The following is a 21,425-nucleotide window of genomic DNA, read 5'->3' on the forward strand; positions in this document are numbered from 1 at the left end:
GCAGAAACTGTTTTGAGCATGTTTTGCCTAGGCCATAGACCGATCCTAACCTGTTCAAGGAAGTTGAAGTTCTCTGTTACTAAAACTAAATGAAATAGCAAATAGGACACAGTTTTAACACAAACTTACAATAAAATGAAACAAAAACTAGAAGACAAGCTGAACATTTCACTCCCTTTTTCTCCCCCTCAGTGCACCTCCGGCTTTATCAACGATGGAAACCAGCTGAAGGTCACCTGCCCATCCTGCCGCAAGAGTTTCTGCGCTCAGTGCAAGAAACCGGTGAGTCTGACCTCAGCAGGAATGTGTGTGGGAGTCGCTCGTCCTCCTTCAGCGCAGATAAACATCTGAGGAAGCGCCCCCGCTCAGCTGCTGTGCCTCTGTTCCAGTGGGAGCCTCAGCACCAGGATGTTTCCTGTGAGCAGTTCCAGCTGTGGAAGAGGGAGAACGACCCGGAGTACCAGAGGCAGGGCCTGGCCGGCTACCTGAGGGACAACGGCATCAGTAAGTACGACACCGCTGCATCAGCAAGCAAGAAAGCAGCAATTATCGTGAAGAAAAACATTCATTCAGTCTACAGGTACAGCTTAAAAACTTCAAATATCATGAAACTCATATATAACATAGATTTACAGAAATGTAATTTTTTTCCTTCCACTCAATTTTCTGGGAATATACTTGGATACAGCATTCTGTGAATAACTAGCTTCTTTAGCGATGACTTTTTGTGTCTTCCCCATGATGCTGTCACAAGAAAATCACCAATTCAATCTACAGGTGCAGCTCAAACATTTTAAATATCACAAAACTCATATTTTAGAGATTTATTACACATGGAGGGAAATATTTCAAGATTTTATTTCTTTTTTTCTAATTATTTGTACCTCGGAAAATTAGAATATTGCATAAGATCAATAAAAAAGTATTTTAAACACAAATGCCAGGATTTAAAAAGTGTAAATTTTCCTCCAATACTTTTTCCTTCCACTCAACTTTCTGGAAATATACTTGGGTACAGTATTCTGAATAACCAGCTTCTTTAGCACAGAAGCTAAGAATAACATTTCCCGTGTCTCGTATGGGATTCCAAGTTAGTTTTGTCTTTTTAAAATTAACTAAGATATTTAAACTAGCAGCTAAACCAGATCTAGTTGGTGATATTTTGTGTTTTTCCAGTGTTCCCAGATAAAGCATTTCTTCTTCTGATCTGACCAGCGTGTGTTTTTCTTGCAGCCTGTCCGGAGTGTAAGTTCCAGTATGCGCTGACCAAAGGTGGCTGCATGCACTTCACCTGCTCCCAGTGCCGCCACCAGTTCTGCAGCGGCTGCAACAACCCGTACTACAAGGTGGGTTCCCATGACGACGCATCAGCCTGGATGGGGTTAGCGACGCGGCGTCTGGTCCCAGTGTTCCCAGTATTTTGGTGTTTGTTCCTCCTGCAGATGGAGTGTAAGATTCCTCAGTGTAAATTCACTGGCCTGCACGCCCACCACCCCAGAGACTGTCTGTTCTACCTTCGGGACTGGGACGCAGACCGGCTGCAGGCCCTGCTGCAGGTAACTGGGAGGAAAGGGGAACCAGAACCCTTCCCTCCAGGACACGTCTAGGCTGTTCATGTGAGATTCAAGATTTGAAGCAGAGTTCCTCTCTGAGTTCATGGAGATGCTAAACTGGGATTAGCATCTCCCAGTTTAGCATCTCTTTTTATACCATCGTCGTCTTTCCTCTCATATTTTATCCTTTTTGTTTTCCTGTTTCGTCGTTGTTTTCTTTTCATTTCCATTTTAGTTTTCCTTTTCTTCCTTTTGTTGTGTTTTCCTTTTTCTTATTTTTTCACTAAATAAAAAAAATAGAAAAAAATGATATTTTTCCCTTTTCTTTTCCTTTGTTCTTATTTTATTTCTCTGCCTCTTGTGTTTTTAGCTGAAACATTGACGTTATTCACATCAGGAGTTGATTTAAAATCAGTTCAGTTTAATTAAAAAGTAAATTTAATTTCCTGTCTTGTTTCCCACCAGAGGAGCGGCGTGGCCTTCAACACGGATCCTTCCAATGAGACCCCAACTGGTGAGTGTCATCCGGTTCTGCTGTGGAAATGATTTGGACCTCCTGGAGTTTCTTAACGCTCCGCTCTCTGTGCGCAGACGCCTGCGGCGTGATGGAGCAGAAGGACGAAGGCGGCCAGCCGGCCGACTCGCCATGCGGCCTCCAGACCCAGCCGGGCCAGGCCGGGCTCTGCATGTGAGTCAGCAGAACTGGACAGAACCTCTGGACGGTTCCTGCTTGTCGGGTCGAGCCCAGAGGTTCTGCAGCGAAGTGAAGCTGCATTTAGGATTGGGGGAAATAATTCCTATGTATAGTGATATGGTAAAGTTAAATACTCTAAAGCTAATTGGATGCCTTTATAACTTCAAAATTTAAGTTATAAATTAACTTCCTCCTGACACTGATTTTGTTTTTTAGTTATTTAATAAAAATGTTTAGGAAAAAGAAAACGGAGAAATCTGAAAATATTTGGGTCAAAAGAACGACTGACGGTCCGACAAGTTGATTAAAACATCCAACCGGCTGGATGCATCCAACCAACCATCCATCCATCCATCTCTGACTGAACCCCTCTGAGTCTCAGGTTGTTTTTCCTGCAGGAAACACTACAGGGAGTACCTGGTGAGCCTGATAAACGACCACTCTCTGGACCCGGCGGTTCTCTACGAGACCCAGGAGCTGGTTGTGGCCTGCCAGAGATACCTGGGCGACCTGAAGAAAGGAGACGGGGAGGACGACAACGCTTTCAGCGCCCGCCTGCTGAAGGTTCGGCCCAGACAGGATTAAACTCACCTGCTCTAATAAACCCGGAGACGCTGCTAATCCAACTGTTCTGTTTCCGCTTTGCAGAAACTGATGGAGGTTCCTCTTGGAGAAAAAGTTCCTCGAAGCAAATGAACTGAAGAAAACCCTGGCCTGCAAAAAACTCTTACCAAGTATCTCTATCTGGTTTCTAAGGCAGAGAACGCCAACATGTAGGAGCCTGTTTTCAGTCATTAATATGGATGAAAAAGTTCTAGATACACTAGCAGATAAATTCACCTGTAACAAAATATTTTCCTATAACTTATATAGAACTAGAACTTTTTCACAGTATTAAGGAATTATTCACTTAAAACAAGCTGCTGCATTTTGCTGATAAGTCAGTTTTGTTTTATTCCAAGATATTTGCTCTAGAAACTAGAATAAAAATATTTGGTGGGACTTTGAATTTTTTGCAGCGTTGACATCTGATTGATTATTCCATAGAAATCATATATTTATAACCATATATTTGTTGGGTTATTTCGGTGAAACACAATCTATTTTAACATTTTATGCACATTTTCTCTTGTTTTGTGCGTTTTTAATTGAATTTAGTTAAAAAGTTTAAGCTGAAGTAATTCACTGTGTTTGTTGTTGTCCAGGAATCGGACAGTTTTATTTCTTACACTTGAATAACGAAGCTAAATGAGGGGAAACAAATGAAAACATTATGATTTTGATGCAGATGTTAAATTTTTTTTCTTGTTTGGTGTTCACATGATGACATCACATTTAAAACCAGATCAATAAATGGTTCAAAATGGAAAAATTGAGGAAATTCTCATTTTTATTTACTGCTTCTTTCTTTGTTATTGGAAATGTGAAGAAAAATGAAACGTGTCATTTTTTGCAGGGCTTTGTAAAGCCGTCTTTAACTGAATAAAGCTGTAAAGTAACTGAGGCTGACGCTGTGCAGCCAGACACATTACAGTCATTAGTGAACAGTCTCTCCACCCCCTGCATTTCTGCCAGATGATGCAGCATTCTGGAGAAAAGCTGGGCATATTGCAAACAGCTGGGCGTTCTCCACTGTAGGAAAAGACCAAAATGACCCACAACACAAATATTACAGCACCTATGGGTTATATTTGACAAAACTATTTCAGATTAGTCTGGATTACTGGAAAGAGAATCAGATAACTTCATTTAGGTGGAGTCATATGAGCTCAAGTGGAGCTGAAATCATTTTAAAATAGGAGCTTTGATGCTTGAAGTCATTCAAGTCTTTGTGTGTTAGCAAAGGTTACCTTAACTAAACGACTCACTTTGCCGCTTCTATCCACGGAAACTGAATCCTGGATTAAGTCCAATCCCTCTGATTGGGACATCTGAAGAAAAGTAGAGAGATCTGAGTCCTGTGTGTTGCCAACGCCCATCACAGAGGACCAGGATCCAAAAAACCTTTGAATTTCTTCAGCCAAAGTCAACAAACCCTTGAACAGATAAACCCCATCTGTTGTTTTCTTAGCAGGTTTTCCAAAAACGTAAGCAGATGATATAAGTTACTTAAGAAAAACATTGACACTATGGGCAAAATAAACCAACAAAGTAAAGACGATGTATTTTAACAAACAACTGATAAAAATCAGAAGTGTTTACAGAAACCAACAAACTAACCAAGATCAAGTATAACAATGAGATCAATAGAGATCCAGCATGTATGAGAGAAGCTATGAACAGAAAATGTGGACTTTAGAACAATTATCTGTATTTACCAACTATAAAGCCTCAGAAACATGCATTGTATTCATGCTGGTTGTGGTGGTCATATAAGTACATTAAACAGTTTATCCAACTGAACTATAAAGTAGATAATTTACACACAAACTGATGTTTTCAAGCATCTATTACAGAATTAGAGAATTACAGCAGACTAATAAAATAAACAATTTTAACACAGAAATGTTTAGATTTTATGACAAACAAGTCTTATTGGGGGACATATTTGAATTAACTGAACATGTAAATATTCACGTCAGATAAAAACAGCAGGATATACTACTCATAAATCATTGTATTGGCTAATAAAAAGTCTAAGAAATGTAGAATAAAGTGTTGCAGTGTGGATAATTAGATGTAATTATTTAGTCATAACTTGAACTGAAGCACGAATATATATTAAAAGAAGCTGCAGTTTCGTTTAGGATAAAAAAAATCGGGTTGTTTTTGTTATGCAAGCTGCAGACTGAGTGGTGTTTTCTGTCGCCCACTGGCGGTGGAGACGCTGCGTGTTTCTGCAAAGTCACGTGATTTCGAGGAAACGGGCAGCTGGGCTGAGAGGAGCGAAGCTCTGCTGCTCCGTCACTCAGTCTGCAAGGCGCCGCTGAGGAAACATAACCAAGGTAAACGAAACTTAAACCTACTTCCTCCATTTTGACACTTTACCTTCTATTTCTGACTTTATAAAGTCCTCAGAACCGCAGCGGAGGGCTCGCTTCTGATATTTTATATCAGCAAAACTCGGCTCTGTTTGAAGGTTGTCAGATTTTTTTAAAAAGAAAAACAACTTTTAGTTGTTAACACGGCTCATTTCTGTGTCATAAATCAAATGTATTCGTCTTTTACTTATTTTTTCAGTCAGTTATTTATTAAAATGCGCCTGTAGAGAGATATTAGCTCATGTCATTAATGTGCCACTTATTATTTTATGTTGTTTATGTATTTCAGCCGTTTTAAAGGGGAATCATGGCAGCAGGAAGGATGAGATCCACCCGCAGACTTCGCTCATGGATAGTGGATCAGGTGTGTGTATGTGTGTGTGTGTGTGTGTGTGTTAATGTCCTGAGGGGCAGAAAGGGAGGGGGAAGTAAATATAGTCCTAATAACTGTCCCGTTTTTGAGGTTATATAAATATCAACCGGAAGTCTAATTTTCAGAAGTTAAAATGAATTAGTTCTCTTCTTAAGTTATTAAAACTGACTTTAACTAAAATACCACCTGCTGAAACTTTAATGAGATGCTTTTATGTGACCTAAATCTGTTTTTTTAGAACCAGAAATCTGTCACAGATTTCTGGTTTGAGGTATGGTCGGTTTATTTGTTATTGTAAACAAGTTGTGTGACCCAGATCAGACATCTATCAATACCTGTGTTTTAATGCACTGTCTTACAAGTCTGTCTGATTTTTCTCTTGCAATTGAACGAGACAAAAAAGAAAAACTCGGGCAAACTTGTGCGACTATGTATTGTAAATTTCCACCCAAAAACTCAAGAGATTTCTATATTAATTCAACAAATTTAGGAGAAAAAGATCAGACTCTATGCTGTAGTTAAAAAGTTGTAAATTTACAAGAAAAAAATTATAATTTACCATAATAGGCACAATCTATTCTTTAGAAAAACATCCAGATGCTCCTAATTTACCACCTCAATGTTAGAGGTTTTCTGGTAAGACTAAAAAATACAAAGTATTTAAAAAAATTAAATTATGAGAAGTCGAAATAAGATGACAATAAAGTCATGATATTTTGGGAATAAAGTCAATATGAGAATAAAGTCAAAATAATAAGGGAATAAAGTTGTAGTATTACAAGAATGAAGCCGTAATATTGTGACTTCATTCTTGTTATACTACAATTTTATTCTGGTAATTTTATTACTTAATCTAATTTTATTTATTTATTTAAATGTTCTTAGCATGGCCCTAATACTGGTGTGTTCTGGCATTTTTTATTTTTATTTTGTTTTATGCAAATTTATGACTTTCTATGTTAGAGAAAATCTTGTTTTGATATTTAACTTTTTCTTGTTGGATTTTTTTATGTAAACATGTGAAATGAATCTAAAAATTTCCAAGTTTTTGCCAGAAATTTACTCAGGTTTAACAAACTTTCTGCTACTTTCTTTTTGTTTTGTCAAATTGCAAGATAAAAATCGGATACATTTGTAAAATAATTGCATTATAATAGCCCACAGAAATTAAATTGGTTGAGGCAACTGAAACTGTTGTGCAGTTCCAACAGGATAATGATCTGAAACACATTTCAAATCTGGTCTAATGAGATAAAGCTAGCTAACTGGAAGCTCATTCCAGTTCAAAAATGAACGGACCGTGCTCCAAATCTTCGTCTAATCCTTGAAACATTTAGCTGTTATTATATTAAAGAACCATATTGCAGTGATGGAGTAACTCCAGCTCTGTTTATTGTGACACTCAGATTCTATTTGGGCCGATCTGGAGATCTGCCGTCTGTTGAACCATTAGCAGGCGTTAGCGCTGGGCAGCAGTTTGGTTTCGCCAAATGGAGGAACTTCCTGTTGGTGTTTGAAACGTTGCTGGAAACCAAACGTTGGTGTTTGTCGTGCGACAGGTGAGCAGCGGGAAGTATCCAGGTGTGATGTGGGACGACGAGGCCAAAACGATGTTCAGGATCCCATGGAAACACGCAGGGAAACACGACTTCCGTGAGGACGAGGACGCAGCGCTCTTCAAGGTCAGAGGTCGCCTGATGCTTTGTGACTTTGGGTTTTAGTTTACAGGATGAGCGGAACCGGATCAGAACCTGGTGACTGGACCGGATCAGAACCCAGTGACCAGACTGGATCAGAACCCAGTGACCGGACTGGATCAGAACCCAGTGACCGGACTGGACCGAGTTTGGAAAATATTTCTGTTTTCAGATTGAATTTAAAGTCTGACATCCATCCATCTGCCTATCGTTCATTAATTTGTTCATCCATACATACATCCATCCACTCATCTGTTCATCCATCCACTCATCTATCTATCCATCCACCCAACATCCAATCATCCATCCATCCATCATCTGTCTGTCCATCTATCCGTCTGGTTTTCCTCCACCCCTCCATCCATCCGTCCTTCCATTTGTTCATCCATCCAACATGTATCCATTTTTTAATGTATCTGTTTTTCATCCGTCCATCCCTCCCTCCATGGTAACGCTGGTTCCCCTGGTTCTGCAGGCCTGGGCCGAGTTCAAAGGGAAGCTGGGGAACGGAGAGAAGAATCCTGCGGCGTGGAAGACGCGTCTTCGCTGCGCTCTCAACAAGAGCCCCGAGTTCAAGGAGGTGATGGAGCGCGCCCAGCTGGACATCTCAGAGCCGTACAAGGTGTACCGCCTGGTGCCCATCAGCGAGCAGGGTGAGGCCCACACGCCGGTGCTGACCCGGTCCAGGTTTTCTGTCTGTCTTGGTTTGGTGAAAACATTGAGCAACACGTTACACAAACCGATCTATTTTTCGAGCAGAAGCGTTTCTGCTGCAGTTTATCTCTGACAGGAGCGTTTGGTGTTTGTCCAGCAGCTGGTTCTGATTCTGGTTCTGGTCCAGATAAAACTCCAGCTGCTGATTCTTCAGATCAGACTGGTGAACTTTCACAAACATTCAGCAGACAGAGTGAGGGTTTTATTTAGAGCAGGAACCAGGAAACCAAGTGTGATTTCTCTGAGGTTTTCACTACGATTCGTTGGCGGACGAAGTGGCTTCAGGTGTTGAGACGCCTGCTGGCGCGAAGATTCAAGAGGAAATGGAGCTGATGCTCCACGTTACCCTGATTTGAATATCTTGAAACTTTTATTTTCAAACTTACTTCCTGTTTTCCCGACAGGAAGCCACTCTTCAGTCAAACATCAGTCAGAAGTCACAGTATAAAAGTCACAAACATAAACATTCAACAACAGAAACATAGTGATGCTTTGGGTAGGAAGGATCTCCAGTAGCAGTCAGTACTGCCATCTGTAGAGGCCTCTGACTGAAGCCTGTTGCTTTATCACAGCAGCAACAGCAGTAGAAGTGTGTCTGAAACCCATTCTACATGTAGCGCCTCCAACTCTAGGATGAAAAAATTAAACGTGGCGAAAAGTACAGCTTGAAACGATGATTGTAAGATGAACAGTGGCCACTTGGGCGCCGCCATTTTGAAAGCAGATTATGTTAACTGGACCACTGTTAACTCAGGTTTGATGTGGTTTTGACCTCTGAGACAGCGAAACCTCATAACTATCCTGACATGCTAACAGCTCCATAACATGTCCTGGATGACACCATCAGCTCTGCTGATCCACCTCATTTGCTTTTGCCACTCCTCTTTAAATCTCTGTATGGTTAGAAAGATGTAGTAGATCTCTCTCTCTCTCTCCCTCTGCATCCTTGAAGCCTCCTTTCCACCTCCACTGGGGTCATAGTTCAGGTGTTATTTGAGCTTTCGAGAAGCTTCATTCTGCACAGAGAACTAGTCAAAGGCCGCCTCAGAAAGAGGAAGTATGAAGCAGTTAAACATGATGATGACAGCAGGGGTGTAAACTGAAGAGCTTCACTGGGATCTGGCTTCAGGAGACGCATTGAACGTTAATATTTCATCAGTAATAAAGTTATGATGTTTATCACGGCAGCTGTAAAGCAGGGAAACGTCGTCAACCTCCATATTTACACAAACGTTTAGCTCTCCTGTCTGGGATCATTCATGCTAATGAGCTTCCAGTTTGTTTACGTTTTATCATGGCAACCAGAACGAGAGTATTTACATGTCAGCTGCTTTCTGACTCACTTCGGACCTGGAAGGTCAAAGGATCGCTTGATCACATTTTTATTCTTACCTTTGAGGTATTCTTTGCTTTTAAGCAGATTTTTAAATGTTTTTATTTTAAATTAGAAAAGTGATGATATCCAGGGTTCCTACGAACTCTGGGAAAGTCTGACTTTTGATTCAAGTAATTTCAGATCTGGATAAAATGGAAATGGAAAAATATTTCCTTTGTTTTACTTCTTATCTTCTAAAACTTCATTTCCAGAGTTATTTTTTTCTTTGTCTTTTCTAGTTCCTTTTTTTCTCGTTATCCTTCCTAGAATCCTTTTTCCTTCCCTTTCCTTCTTGTGTTCCCTTCCTTATTTCCTAGTGTCCTTCTTCCCTTTTCCTCTCGTTTCATTCTTTTCTTTTCTTCCCAGTGTCGTTTTTCCTGTTTCCTTCTTATGTCTCCTTTTTCCTTCCTTCCTAGTGTCCTCTGCCTTCCTTTTTGTCTCTCCTTTACCTTCCTTTAGTGTCCTTTTTCAGTTTCCTCCTTGTCTTTTCTTTCTTGTTTCCCTTAATTTCTTTTTGCATCCCTTTCCATCTTTCTCTCCCAGTTTACTTTTTCCCTCCGTTCTTTAGCCTTTCTGAAGGTTTTTTTTTTGCGTCAACCACCTGATCATGACAGCATGTTTTGCAGTTTGCGCTTAATAAAAGGTGACATCTCTCAGAAGCTTCGGCTGCTGGCAGTCAGAATATAATCCCTTGGATTATCGCTGCTGGACGTCAGATTAATCTTCCTCCTCCGGGTTTCCAGGTGTGCTGCTTCCTGAGCCGAAGGTCAAAGAGAAGAGCAGCAAGAAGCTGAAGAGGAAGAGCAGCAGCTCGGACTGCCAGGTCAAAAAGATCAAAACTGAAGAGGTCACCTCTCAGCTGGTGAGGCTGACGCTCAGGTCAAAGGTCAAGGTTTCGTCCTGCAGATGTCAGGTGGACCACTAACCTTCTGTCCTTGATTCACAGCATGAAGAGGAAGAGGACCAGCAGCAGGACAGCCAGCCGGTCCAGTCAGACGGACCTGCCCAGTGCACCAGTGAGTCCAGACGCTCCGTTACAGCCCACAGCATGATGCTGCCACCGCCATGCTCAATAACTAGCATAGTGCTTTATAGAGGAAGATCTAATCTCTTCTAAACGCTGATGCCTGAGATTCATTTACGAAATATTTGTGTTTTGGTGCATTTCTTTAAAAACATCATCCAGAAGGAACTTTTTTCTGTAAAAACCCCAGTGAGGTTGTTATCAAGCCGTTTCTTTGTCTCTGCAGTATTTCAGAATAACTTTAAGCCTCATTACGAGTTTTTTCTGCTTAGTAACTGGTTTATTTCTCATCTTCCTCTCTGCAGCGCTGGATGAGATCAGGCTGGACGTTCGGATCGAGGAGAGCGTCCCGGCCAACACAGGAGGTAACCAATGTTTACAGCAGGAGAAAAGCTGCTGTCTCCATCATGCACCTGTGGCTTTAGCTCCGCCCCCTCTGATAACCTCGCCCCCTCTTATAACCCCGCCCCCTTTCTTTCCAACAGACCAAGACTCCTTCAGCGTGACGGTTCATTATCTTGGCCAGGAGGTTCTCAAACGTCAGATCAGCGGCCCCGATGTGCGCATCGCGTATCTGCCCTCCTCGCCCGCCCCCCCGACTCCTGCCGCCCTGTGCCGCTTCCCTCGCATCCTGCTGCCGGAGCCGCCGTCCGCGTTGCCGGCGGGCGAGGAGCTGCAGGCGCTGTTCACCCTGCTGCCCTTCATGGCGAAGGGCATCGCGCTGACGTCCACGCCGCAGGGGGTGTACGGCAGGCGGTTCTGCCAGGGCCGGATCTTCTGGACGGGGCCGCACACGACCACGCCGGGCCTCCACCGGATGGAGAGGAACATGGAGTCGGTGCTGCTGTTCAGCAAGGACATCTTCAAGCAACGTGAGTCTAAACGTCTGGTTTTTATTTATCCGTTGAGCTGCCAGGTTCTCGTTTGGCTGAATCCTTAAAAAGTCTTAAATTCCTTTAAAAAAACAGTGAATTGGCTTTAAATTCATTGTCATGTTGTAAAAGCAACCTATTGTGCTTCCTAGAACAGGAGAGGACATACAAAAAAACATTACACTAAAATGAATCCATTATGGTCTTAAAAAGTCTTAAATCTGAGTTGGTGAAACTGGTGATATAAAACATGATGGAGCCTCGTTTAAAGAATATCTCAGGCTCTGCTTTCCTCCAGTTCCTGAAACTGACCTGAAAACCGGTTCTGGTCTGGTGTTTCCTCAGAACTGGACTCTTTCCGAGCCAACGGCGGCGAGCCTCCTCAGTGCAGCTTCACTCTGTGTTTTGGAGAAGAGTTCAGCAACACCGAAGATCCGTCTCGCAAACTGATCATCGCGCAGGTAAACCTCCGGACACGGAGGCACATTTTGATCATGTTGGTTTTAATGCTACATATTTTTTTAAAAATTAGAAAATTGATAATTTGCAGAACAAAATACAGTTTTCAAAGATTAAATATACAATACCAAGTCGGAAATTTGTGGGAAAAAAGTGACAGAAATCATCTAAGATGAAGGTAAATGAAATTATTTCCTCACAAATTTCCATTTGCTCTACATCAGAGAAAATCTGTTTAAATATGTCAAATTAATGTCAAAGTGATGTTGGTGGAAATTTACTGTCCTGACACCATTTTACCATCTAGAATGGCCCGTGTTCCCCAAATACAGCATCGTATTTAAGGAATCAATTTGAAATTATTTATTGAAGTTTAAAGGAATAAATTTGAAATCTAAAGAATCACATTTTTTAAAATCTGTTATTTAAAACTAAATTTCGTGTATATGAGCCAAACGTCCTGCTGTTTGTTCCACTAATCTAATATTAAGTTCAGTTCTGATGGTTTTGCATCAGATTTCATAAAATAAAGCCACTACAATCTAAAAAAATACATTTTGATGTCCAGTTTTCTACTGTGAAGCGTAAGTTGAGGTAGTTCCTCTGTAAGGTGGCCTGTGCCTCCTGTCTGCAGGTTTCCCTCCCGTGGGCGGAGCAGCAGGTGGAGAACGCGCTCTCCGTCTTCAACACCCTGTCGGTCTTCCGGACCTTGGCCAGCCAGTCTCCGCTGGGAGAAATCACGCTGAACCTCGTCACGGTGCCGTCGCCGTCCTCCGAGCTGGACGCCTGTCAGACCAACTGAGAGTCTCCAAGAAACTCTGAAACATTCCCAGCTTTCAAAATAAGAGCCTCTGCTTTCTCTGCACGCGAAAAATAAGACTTTGAAGCACTCAAAAGAAAAATCCGTTGAACTCTGGAGCTAAATCGGTGACGTTTGGGGTTAAAAAAATGGATTTTCTTCATTTCCTGCGGGGATCGGTGCGTTGGAAACACTACAGGAAAAGCCAACGGCATGGAGATCATGTGTTTTAGAGAAATTTAAAAATAGTTTCTCTATAAATCAGTTTTTATTGTTCTGTTGGTGCTTAGAGCCCAAACACTCTTTTAAAGGGACCATAAAGTTAAAAACAGGCATGTTTAGGGTACTGTACTCCAATCATAGCATAGATTAATAGTTTTAGCTACTTGTTATCATCCAGACTGATTATGAAACAGTCTTAAAGCTGAGTTTTAGTTTAAAACACTCGTTTTATTAAATAAAAGACTTTCACTGTGAACTTCATTATTACAGCAGAGATCACATCCAACAGTTTTTCCTTTTCACAATTCCTAAATCTTCCCTCATTCACTGGATTAAATTATGTATGGCTAAGAAGTAAAGCACAATAACAACCATGTAAGTCAAATTACTGTTTTAGCCTCAAAAACACAGATTTCTATTTCATTTTAGGGAAGCTCTAACTTTAGTAGATTATTATTTAAAGGCTGGTTTAAGAAGCTCTACTCAGATTTGATTTGATTATTTCTGGCTGGAGGTTGTGTTATGATGCCACGTTCAGGGCATCTGTTCAAGAAAAAATAGTTTTAAAAGTTTGTATTTTAATAATTTCTCAAAAAAAGATTGCAGTACCAAGTTAGTTTTTGTTCAGTTTAGATGGTAAAAGTTTACAAATAGCTGTAAAGCAGGCAGTGGAGTGTAGATTAAAAAAATAAATAAAAATGAGGCCATGGAGGAGAAAGTTTCAGCGGAAAAACTCCGAAATTTTGAGTAATTTCACATTAAATTTAAAGTATTAAAACAAAGATATTATAATGTCAGAAATTTGTAAGAATACGGTCAAATTTTTCAGAATTTTTTTTTTTAAATTGGACATTTGTAACAGAAAATAGTGGATGTTATCTAAGATTGAGTCGGTACATTTAGGAAACAAACATCTGGATGTTTTCCAGAGTTAAAGGGAAGAATCCGGGTTGTTTTCCTGGACCAGAACGTCTCCTGGAGACCCGGTTCTGGTCCAGGAAAAGCCCAGACCTCATCCTTAAACTCTGGGAAACATCCAGGTGTGAGTCTCGTCGACGTAGCGCCTCAATCCTGGAGCGTTTCTGGCTATTTCGTCACAAATGTACAACTTTTTAGAAAATTCCTGATAAATTTGAGAGTTTTCTTACAAATTTCTGACTTTGTACATCAAATAGTTTTAATATTGTAAATTTATACCTTTTATCCTGGAAGATTTTCATTTTACAGCTTTTCAAAATCAGTTTTTTCTCGTAAATGAGTGAAATTAATTCATAAATTTCAGAGTTTTTTGGTGAAAATCAGCTCCTCCATGGCCTCATTATTTTTATTTTTTTCATCTATAACAGCCCCGATACTCTGTCATATTTATACCAACTATTCATGTTTATTTATATTTTTTAAGACTTAAACTGACAGAAAAACAAGGAATTATATAATTTGAATGTGGGGAAAAATCCAGAATTATGAACGGAAGACAGCAAACACTGAAATATAAAAAATATTCTAAAAATTCTTAGAATTGTTTTTTTAAATCTGAGAACTTCTTGAATTTGAATCTGAAATTTTCTCATCTGATGTTGGTGTAAAATGTAAATATGGGAATATTGCACTAAAGTTTAGAGCATTTAGTTTGTTGGAGTTCATTTAATGGTAGTTTGTCGATTTTAAGTTGATTTTCTTTAATTCAAGGTAAGAAAACGCTGCAGAAATGAAGAAGGAAATTTATTCTTGGACCACAACGAGCTTTGAGTTCAGTTTATATCCAATATTTAAAACTGGAACATTTAAGGTTTGTAGAAGTTGAAAACTTGTTACCAATGTAATTAATCACAGTGTAAAAACAATAATTAAGTACATCCTGTCAAATTAAACGTTTCTATCCAGCAATTATGAGGAAATCAACCAAATAAAACAGATATTTTTTTTAAACAAACTACCATCATCATCACATCATCATCCTGAGTTGGATGAACATTTTGTGACACAAGAAAAATAAAAAAGGCATTTAGAAATAAAACCATGAGGTGGATTGTTGGAGTTAAATCCTATTTTAAGGTGGATTAGTTAAAAAATGATCCGTTTTTTTTGGGTTGGCACGAGATGTAAATGTGTCATTTAAGCTCGTTTGTCTTTGTTCTGTCGATAGTAAAACTTTTCCATGGACTCTGCTGGGTGTGTGTTTGTGTCGGGGGAACCGGGTCGCCGTCAGATGTTTCCGTTGGCCGGCGAGGAAAGCTCGGCGATCTTGGCGTTGAGCGTCTGATTGGTCCAGTCCTTGGTGATGTCATCCAGGTGGCCGTCGAAGTCCACCAGGAGGGCGTGGTCGCCCGACTCCAGCATCTGGCTGGCGATGGCCTGCGTCTCTTCCCACTGCCGCAGCATGATCCTGGACAGGAAGTGACACGAGTCCGTTAGGCTGACGAACAGGAAGCTGCTGCTACTCAAAGCAATGGAGTCCAAGTCCAAACTAAATCAGCCATTTTATACATTTATTAATGAAAACTAAAAGGAAACTTGATAAATTGTTTCAGATGAGATTCTGATTTCTCAGACTAATCTGAGTCGGATTAAACTTCCTGATTCCAGATTAATCTCTTCCTGATGCTATATTGACATTTTACTCACTAAACTACAAACCAAGACTTTATAAAGTCCCTCACAAACCTAACATCTCAGTTTTTATCTGACAGACCAACACACAGTGGAAAAGAAATAGTTTTCACAACCCTCAATTAATAAATCTGAAAAGTGTGGCCTGCATTTGTATTCAGCCTCCCTGGTTTTCTGGAGTTTTTTCCTCCATCAGATAATTTTTTAGTCTGTAAACCTTCATTTTCAAGCCTTAGCACAGATACTCAGTTGGACTGAGGTTTGGACTTTGACTAGGCCATTCTAATTCATGAATTTGCATTGATGAAAACCAGGTGTGTCCAACTGCAATTAAAAAATGATAGAAATTTGTCCCGTCCAGCACAGGTGGTTGATTAAGAAGGACATTTTTTGTAATCAAGGCAAAACTATTAAAAACTTTATTTTTTATGATGAAAAATGTAAAGTACGACTGAAAGTATTTGTTTTTTCATAACCAAGCTTTTACCATAAGTAGATCCAGAGACTTCTAGAGACCCAAATCCTTCCAAATCCTTTTCTTATTACAGAAAATACTTTCTTTCTTTGTTTTTTAAACTAGTTCATTTCATACATCAATAGTACAAAATCCCTTTTAAGTTTCAGATCTGCTATAAATAACATCCATGTCTGCCTCTGCTGACCTTCACTGTTTCTCTACCTGAGGAATCCCTGACCTCACCGGCGCCCTCTGCTGGCCATTAAAGGTGTTCCAGCTCTTTCCAAACTGGATTATTTTCTCTCCATTTACTGGTTTTCATGTGAACTAAATGACAGATAAATTAGTTAATGTTTCAATTTAAAACATCCTGCAGCTTCCTGGAGACTCAAGCCACTTAAAATTATTTTTATTTTACATTTCAGTTTCTGGAATTTGCATCTTTTTCTAAAGGATAAAGGATGAACTGGTTGGTCGGATGTCTGAGCTCAAAGCTTTTGATTTGAACTCTTCCCAAATGACTTCCTAAGTTAAAAAATTGGTATTTAAACCCAAACTAACTCATTTTATTCTTTATAATTCCCATACTGACCCTTACGCCCTCCCTCCCCCTCGGTTCTTACGTGTGTTTGTCCTTCAGAACCCATTTGGAGTCTCTGCGCTCGTACATGACGATCGGAGGAACCCGATCATCTGGAGACATCTTGCTGCCGTCGAGCTTCAGGAAGAAACAGAAACAAACCGACTGCATTAAACCAGCAAACTCTCCCGTCCGTCCCATAAACATAGAAAACATTTAATCTCTTCATTAAGACTTTATTTTCTGTCGTCCTCACCATTAATAAGACTGCACTCTCAAACTGCTCGGCGATCTTGTCGGCTATCTTCAGAGCGCACGGCGTCGGGCTGCAAACAGACACCAGACCACTGAAACCGTTTCTGGATCGGCTTTGGTCCTGGAGAAGTTTCTTCCTTCAGAAACTCACCTGCAGTCTGATGCGCAGGCGTTGGCCTGGTAATATCCAACTATCCTCTGCTGAGTCTGAGCGCACCAGACATCCACCTGGGAGAAGAGAAGAGAGAAAACTGCTGGTTTAGTCATTTTAGACATGTCTGCAAAACATCTGAGTAAATTAGCTGATTTATGTTCAGCTTCAGGAGGATTAAAAACGCCTCATAAACGTGTTGCAGGAAATATTTAACTATTTAAATCAGCAGATTATTTACAAAAATAAAAGTGGATTAACACTTCACCCACAGTCCACACCTTACTGAAATCTTGAGAGGGCTTTGTAAGCCTGCAACTATTATTTTGATGATAAATCAATTAATCAGACAAAAATACATTCTGCAGATTTTTCATTTAACCACAAGCTTTGCCTTTATGGGAAATTTGATTTCTTTTACTTTTAACCTCAGAGAACATCCAATATTTTTTCTTATAAACATGTTAAAATAATTCATAAGATTTATGAATTATTTTGGTGGAATCTACTCCTTCATAACCACATTACTATTATTTTTTCATCTTCATGAATTTCAATGTGGGGGTGGAGAAAAAAAAATCAGCACTTGTGAAATGGAGCAATGTAAATCCAATTTTATGTCAATCTGAATTTGGAATTTTTATATTGCTGAAATAAATTAAATTTTTAACTTTATTCTCATGTTTACAGAAAAACTTCCCTTATTTTGGATCTACATCACATCCTGGGCCTTTTTGAGAACTGGGCCACCACACCAAACTCCACACCTGCGTGAGGGCCAGTTGCGTGATGGGAGCCAAGGGCAGGTGAGAGTGAAGTAGCGGCACGCAGTCCGTCACGCAAACAGCGCCACCTGCCGAGCTTGAGGACAACAGCAGTCCATTGATGCTGCAGCGGGGGAACAGGCAGGAGTGCAGGTACATCTTCACATAAGCCCGACAGGAGAGCTCCACCTCACCCATGGTGACCGCTACGGAGGTGCAGGGCGGACAGAGAGACGTTGAAACACCGAACAATAACACAAACACTTTCCTTATGAACGGCGCCATATTTACCTAGAAACAGACCCAGAAACGTCCCGGTTCGGCTGCGTTTGACAGCCGGATAATTGCCCTGTTAGGTCCTGTGGTTAGCATACAAGCTAAACCGATCCGCTGAACTAGTCTACCTCCAAGTTAGTCTCACTAGAGCTGCGAGATACACGATCAATACCTTAAGCAGTTTAAAACCCAGTTAAATTACTTACAAAACCCAGAGGTCTGTCTTTTAGCTAACAAGCTGGCGAATGAATGACGTCCAAAGGCAGTCACTGGTCCCTCCCACTGGAGTCATATGCATTGTTCCGATTGGCTTAGAGCCGAGATTCTGTAATATGATTGGTGTAGAACCGTGCTTCTCCGTTCTCCTTTTTAAGAGCATGTTTACACATCACAGCACCGTGCGCCCCCTAACGGAGCGGAGGAAGGCACTTTGACAAAAGTGAATGAGTATCTAGAAAAATGTTTTGCTGAAATAAAGAGCATTACACGCCAGTAAAATCTCTGGATACTCAACCCACTAACTTAAAAAATGACAAGTCATGTTAGAAACATGTCACTGGATGTACTCCATTTTTTTACATGTACTGGTTAAAAAAAAGCCACTTAATTTTGAAACATGAATTGCAGGTAGATTGAATAAATGCACAGGGTTAATCCCAATATCACTGCCATTTGAAATAACTACCCTTACATGAACCTCTTCATTTAAAATGAAGACTAATGCATAGTTAACTAGTTTTATTGTGCAACATCTGCATGACTGGTTCTGCTTTAGTGGTGCTTCTGGGACAGCCTTGGTTGGTTGATTGGGATGTAAAGTTTCTGTGACCATTTGACCAAATCACCACACTGCCTAGCCAAGTAGCACTTCTGTGAGGGTTTTGGTACATTGTGTCCCTGGGGAAGTGTAGTCTCCATTTTACCCTCAACATTGTAGAAACACCTGGAACATGCAAAATTCCAGTCAAGTTTTTAATACCAGGTCAGCACAGAAAAGCTTAGCAATTGAAAATTAGTCTAGAGTTTTGCAGGCAGGTTTTCGTTTATGAAATTAAAGTAGAAAAATAACCCCAATAAGATTAGAGCCACTTTATTAAAGAACAAAATAAAACAAAAAAAATATAAGTGTTGTAATGAGTCCTTTATTGACAGAGGTGAATAATTTGGCATCATTACTTCTGGACCTAGGACAAAAAAAAAAGTCAATAAGTTAAGACTGTAAAAAGTTGAAGTTCCTCTTCATAGAATTACCAACCTTCTGAAGTGCTCTAGATGCAGGGCTTTGATTGCAGAAATGGCCATTTGCTATAGCATCCTGGACTCTTGGGTGGCTCTCCACGATGCAGGGGCTCTTTAGGAACCTTGCCAGACTCCAAGGTTTGGAAAAAAGGCATTAGGCCGTGGCTGACTGGAGCCTCTGTAGGATGCCTGGGCTTAACAGGGAATGTTTGTAGCCTACAAACACTAAAGGGACTCCCCACTGAACAAGGAGGCTTACTAGGAAGCTGTGGTGGTTGGACCTGAGGTACTGGACCTCCTATTGGATACTTTGACTCAACAGGAAGTACTGGTTGGTCAAACAGAGGGACTGGCCCTCCAAATGGGTACTTGGGTTCAACAGGAAGCGCTGGTGGGTTGGACAGGGGGACTAGAAATCCAAATGGGTAGTCTGGCACAACACGAAGTCCTGGTGGGTTGGATGGAAGGGCTGGACCTCCTATTGGGTACTTTGGTTCAGTGGGGTAAGCTGGTGGCCAGCAAGAACCTGATTGTCTTCTACTTGAACAAGGAGGCTTTCTAGGAAACTGTGGTGGCTTGACTGAAGAGACTGGACCTTCTATTGGGTACTTTGGCTCAACAGGAAGCATTGGTGGATTTAAGAGAGGGATTGGAAATCCTGTTTGGTACTTGGGCTCAACAGGAAGCGTTGGTGGGTTTAAGGGAGGAATTGGAAATCCTGTTTGGTACTTGGGCTCAACAGGAAGCACTGGTGGGTTTAAGGGAGGAATTGGAAATCCTACTGGGTACTCTGGGGCCATCGGAAGCATTAATGGGTAGAACAGCTGGCCTGGATGGCCTATTGAGTACTTTGGTTCAACAGGTAGCATTGGTGGGTTGGACAGGGGGACTACAAGTCTGAATGGGTACTCTGGCACAATAGGAAGCGCTGGTGGGTTGGACAGAAGGACTGGACCACCTATTGGGTACTTTGGCTCAACAGGGAATGTTGGTGACCTGCAAGAACCTGCTTGACAAGGAGGCTCTCTAGGAAACTGTGGTGGCTTAAACAGAGGGACTGGACCTCCAATTGGGAACTTCGGCTCAGTAGGCAACTGAGGTTTATTACTGCCCTGTTCCTGCTGAGGGGTAAAGAAACCATGGAAACCCCTTGGAAACCATGGGGCATAGCGTTGCACATCTGGGAGTTTGTGTGGTTTGTTTGGACCCCAAGTTAGAATCCCAACCTCAGGCTTTGAAGGCACATATGAAGCTGTTGAAAAGCAGACTCAAGTTAAGTCTTTGTTTCACTATTGAAAATTACACAAGTCAACCTTACCTTTTACTTTACATATCTCCAATGCCAATAAGGAGACCATCACCAGCCTAGGAATAAAAAAAAAGTTTAATAAAAACTGTTTAAGGAGGGAAAAAAAACATTTAACTTACTCTAGTTTGACATACCTGAACAGAAAAGCCATAATGTCAACCTAAGTTGACAGCACGCAATAACTTGTGTACTGCTGTTGCTTAATTTTATACCTCCCCCTCCAATTCTGTTTTGGTAAATGGAAACAGGTGTCAGTAGTTGAAGGCTGGTGTGGTCAATTATCTTACAAGAGAAGTGTTTCCTGCATGGGGAAACCATACAGGGACTTTTTTGGTGGAAAACAGCACCTATCACCAAAGTTTAGGAAATTTGCCTGTTTTTTTCTCCAGAACACTAGAGAGTCACTTTAACATACATGATACATTTATTGTGAAACATAAATTAGAGACTACACAGATTTAGATCAAGATCACCCTCTATGGGGTCAATAGACAGAATCTCACAGTTTAATGGCTAAAATACACAAACACACACACACACACACATATATATATATATATATATATATATATATATATATATATATATATATATAGACTTAATACACATAACACAATTGTTAATACAATAGGGTATATTGTATATACACGAAATTACCGAGTTCTAGTTTCAATCAAAGCAACAGGCAACAATGTGTGAGGATAAGAAAAGATTGTTCAAAACGGTCGGGCACTGCTTGTAGTGTCCCCCAGGGGTCAGTATTGAGACCAATAGATTTCATTTTTTCTACAAGACAAGAAATCTCTCAATAGATATTTAACGAGACAGCTTAAAGCAGCTTTTAATAGTAAACACTCCAAACTTTATTAAAATTAATTTATTGAAATATATACATGTCATTTGGTGACAATAGTAAGTCAATATCCATCCATCCATTCATCCATCAATTTTCTGCCGCTTATCCGATGTCGAGTCGCGGGGGAAGCAGCTTCAGAAGGGAGGGCCACACTTCCCTCTCCCC

At 40.6% G+C, this 21,425-nt stretch overlaps 4 protein-coding genes across 4 annotated transcripts in view; 2 read left to right on the plus strand and 2 right to left on the minus strand.

Moving 5' to 3' along the window:
* rnf31 (ring finger protein 31) overlaps positions 1-3,147 on the plus strand; it is a 16,091-nt gene extending 12,944 nt beyond the window's left edge. Inside the window, exons 17-24 of the mRNA XM_007565047.2 lie at positions 193-282; positions 390-504; positions 1,234-1,346; positions 1,443-1,556; positions 2,019-2,067; positions 2,145-2,241; positions 2,646-2,811; positions 2,896-3,147. Of these exons, the coding sequence (XP_007565109.1) occupies positions 193-282; positions 390-504; positions 1,234-1,346; positions 1,443-1,556; positions 2,019-2,067; positions 2,145-2,241; positions 2,646-2,811; positions 2,896-2,943 (792 nt within the window). The 3' untranslated portion in view covers positions 2,944-3,147. The remainder of the gene's footprint in view (positions 1-192; positions 283-389; positions 505-1,233; positions 1,347-1,442; positions 1,557-2,018; positions 2,068-2,144; positions 2,242-2,645; positions 2,812-2,895) is intronic.
* A 951-nt stretch (positions 3,148-4,098) lies between these two features.
* irf9 (interferon regulatory factor 9) lies at positions 4,099-13,761 on the plus strand. Its single transcript, XM_007565049.2, has 10 exons — positions 4,099-5,192; positions 5,518-5,592; positions 7,161-7,283; positions 7,774-7,951; positions 10,131-10,249; positions 10,334-10,403; positions 10,717-10,776; positions 10,897-11,283; positions 11,629-11,744; positions 12,377-13,761. Exons 2-10 carry the CDS (start codon positions 5,536-5,538, stop codon positions 12,542-12,544), a joined length of 1,278 nt encoding a protein of 425 aa, XP_007565111.1. The 5' UTR covers positions 4,099-5,192; positions 5,518-5,535; the 3' UTR covers positions 12,545-13,761.
* A 709-nt stretch (positions 13,762-14,470) lies between these two features.
* On the minus strand, positions 14,471-18,143 carry emc9 (ER membrane protein complex subunit 9). Its single transcript, XM_007565048.2, has 6 exons — positions 17,872-18,143; positions 17,584-17,786; positions 16,817-16,893; positions 16,667-16,736; positions 16,454-16,548; positions 14,471-15,149 (listed from the first exon to the last, which is right to left on the minus strand). Exons 2-6 carry the CDS (start codon positions 17,776-17,778, stop codon positions 14,969-14,971), a joined length of 618 nt encoding a protein of 205 aa, XP_007565110.1. The 5' UTR covers positions 17,779-17,786; positions 17,872-18,143; the 3' UTR covers positions 14,471-14,968.
* Positions 18,144-18,932: 789 nt separating this feature from the next.
* LOC103146941 (adhesive plaque matrix protein-like) lies at positions 18,933-20,644 on the minus strand. Its single transcript, XM_007565050.2, has 4 exons — positions 20,539-20,644; positions 20,414-20,460; positions 19,112-20,347; positions 18,933-19,040 (listed from the first exon to the last, which is right to left on the minus strand). The coding sequence occupies exons 1-3, from the start codon at positions 20,553-20,555 to the stop codon at positions 19,125-19,127; spliced, it is 1,287 nt and encodes a 428-aa protein (XP_007565112.1). The 5' UTR covers positions 20,556-20,644; the 3' UTR covers positions 18,933-19,040; positions 19,112-19,124.
* Positions 20,645-21,425: the final 781 nt, after the last annotated feature.

Source organism: Poecilia formosa, unplaced genomic scaffold (genome assembly GCF_000485575.1).
Source record: "Poecilia formosa unplaced genomic scaffold, Poecilia_formosa-5.1.2 Scaffold171, whole genome shotgun sequence".
Lineage (NCBI taxonomy): Eukaryota > Metazoa > Chordata > Actinopteri > Cyprinodontiformes > Poeciliidae > Poecilia > Poecilia formosa.

Coding starts and splice junctions, on each gene's coding strand:
- emc9 (XM_007565048.2), bottom strand. CDS start 17,778: ATGGGTGAGGTGGAGCTCTCCTGTCGGGCTTATGTGAAGATGTACCTG. Junction 16,737..16,816: donor GCCTGCGCATCAGACTGCAG/GTGAGTTTCTGA, acceptor GTCTGTTTGCAG/CCCGACGCCGTGCGCTCTGA. Junction 15,150..16,453: donor GTTCTGAAGGACAAACACAC/GTAAGAACCGAG, acceptor CTTCCTGTCCAG/GATCATGCTGCGGCAGTGGG.
- irf9 (XM_007565049.2), top strand. CDS start 5,536: ATGGCAGCAGGAAGGATGAGATCCACCCGCAGACTTCGCTCATGGATA. Junction 7,284..7,773: donor AGGACGCAGCGCTCTTCAAG/GTCAGAGGTCGC, acceptor CTGGTTCTGCAG/GCCTGGGCCGAGTTCAAAGG. Junction 7,952..10,130: donor GGTGCCCATCAGCGAGCAGG/GTGAGGCCCACA, acceptor CCGGGTTTCCAG/GTGTGCTGCTTCCTGAGCCG.
- LOC103146941 (XM_007565050.2), bottom strand. Junction 20,348..20,413: donor GGAGATATGTAAAGTAAAAG/GTAAGGTTGACT, acceptor GCTTTTCAACAG/CTTCATATGTGCCTTCAAAG.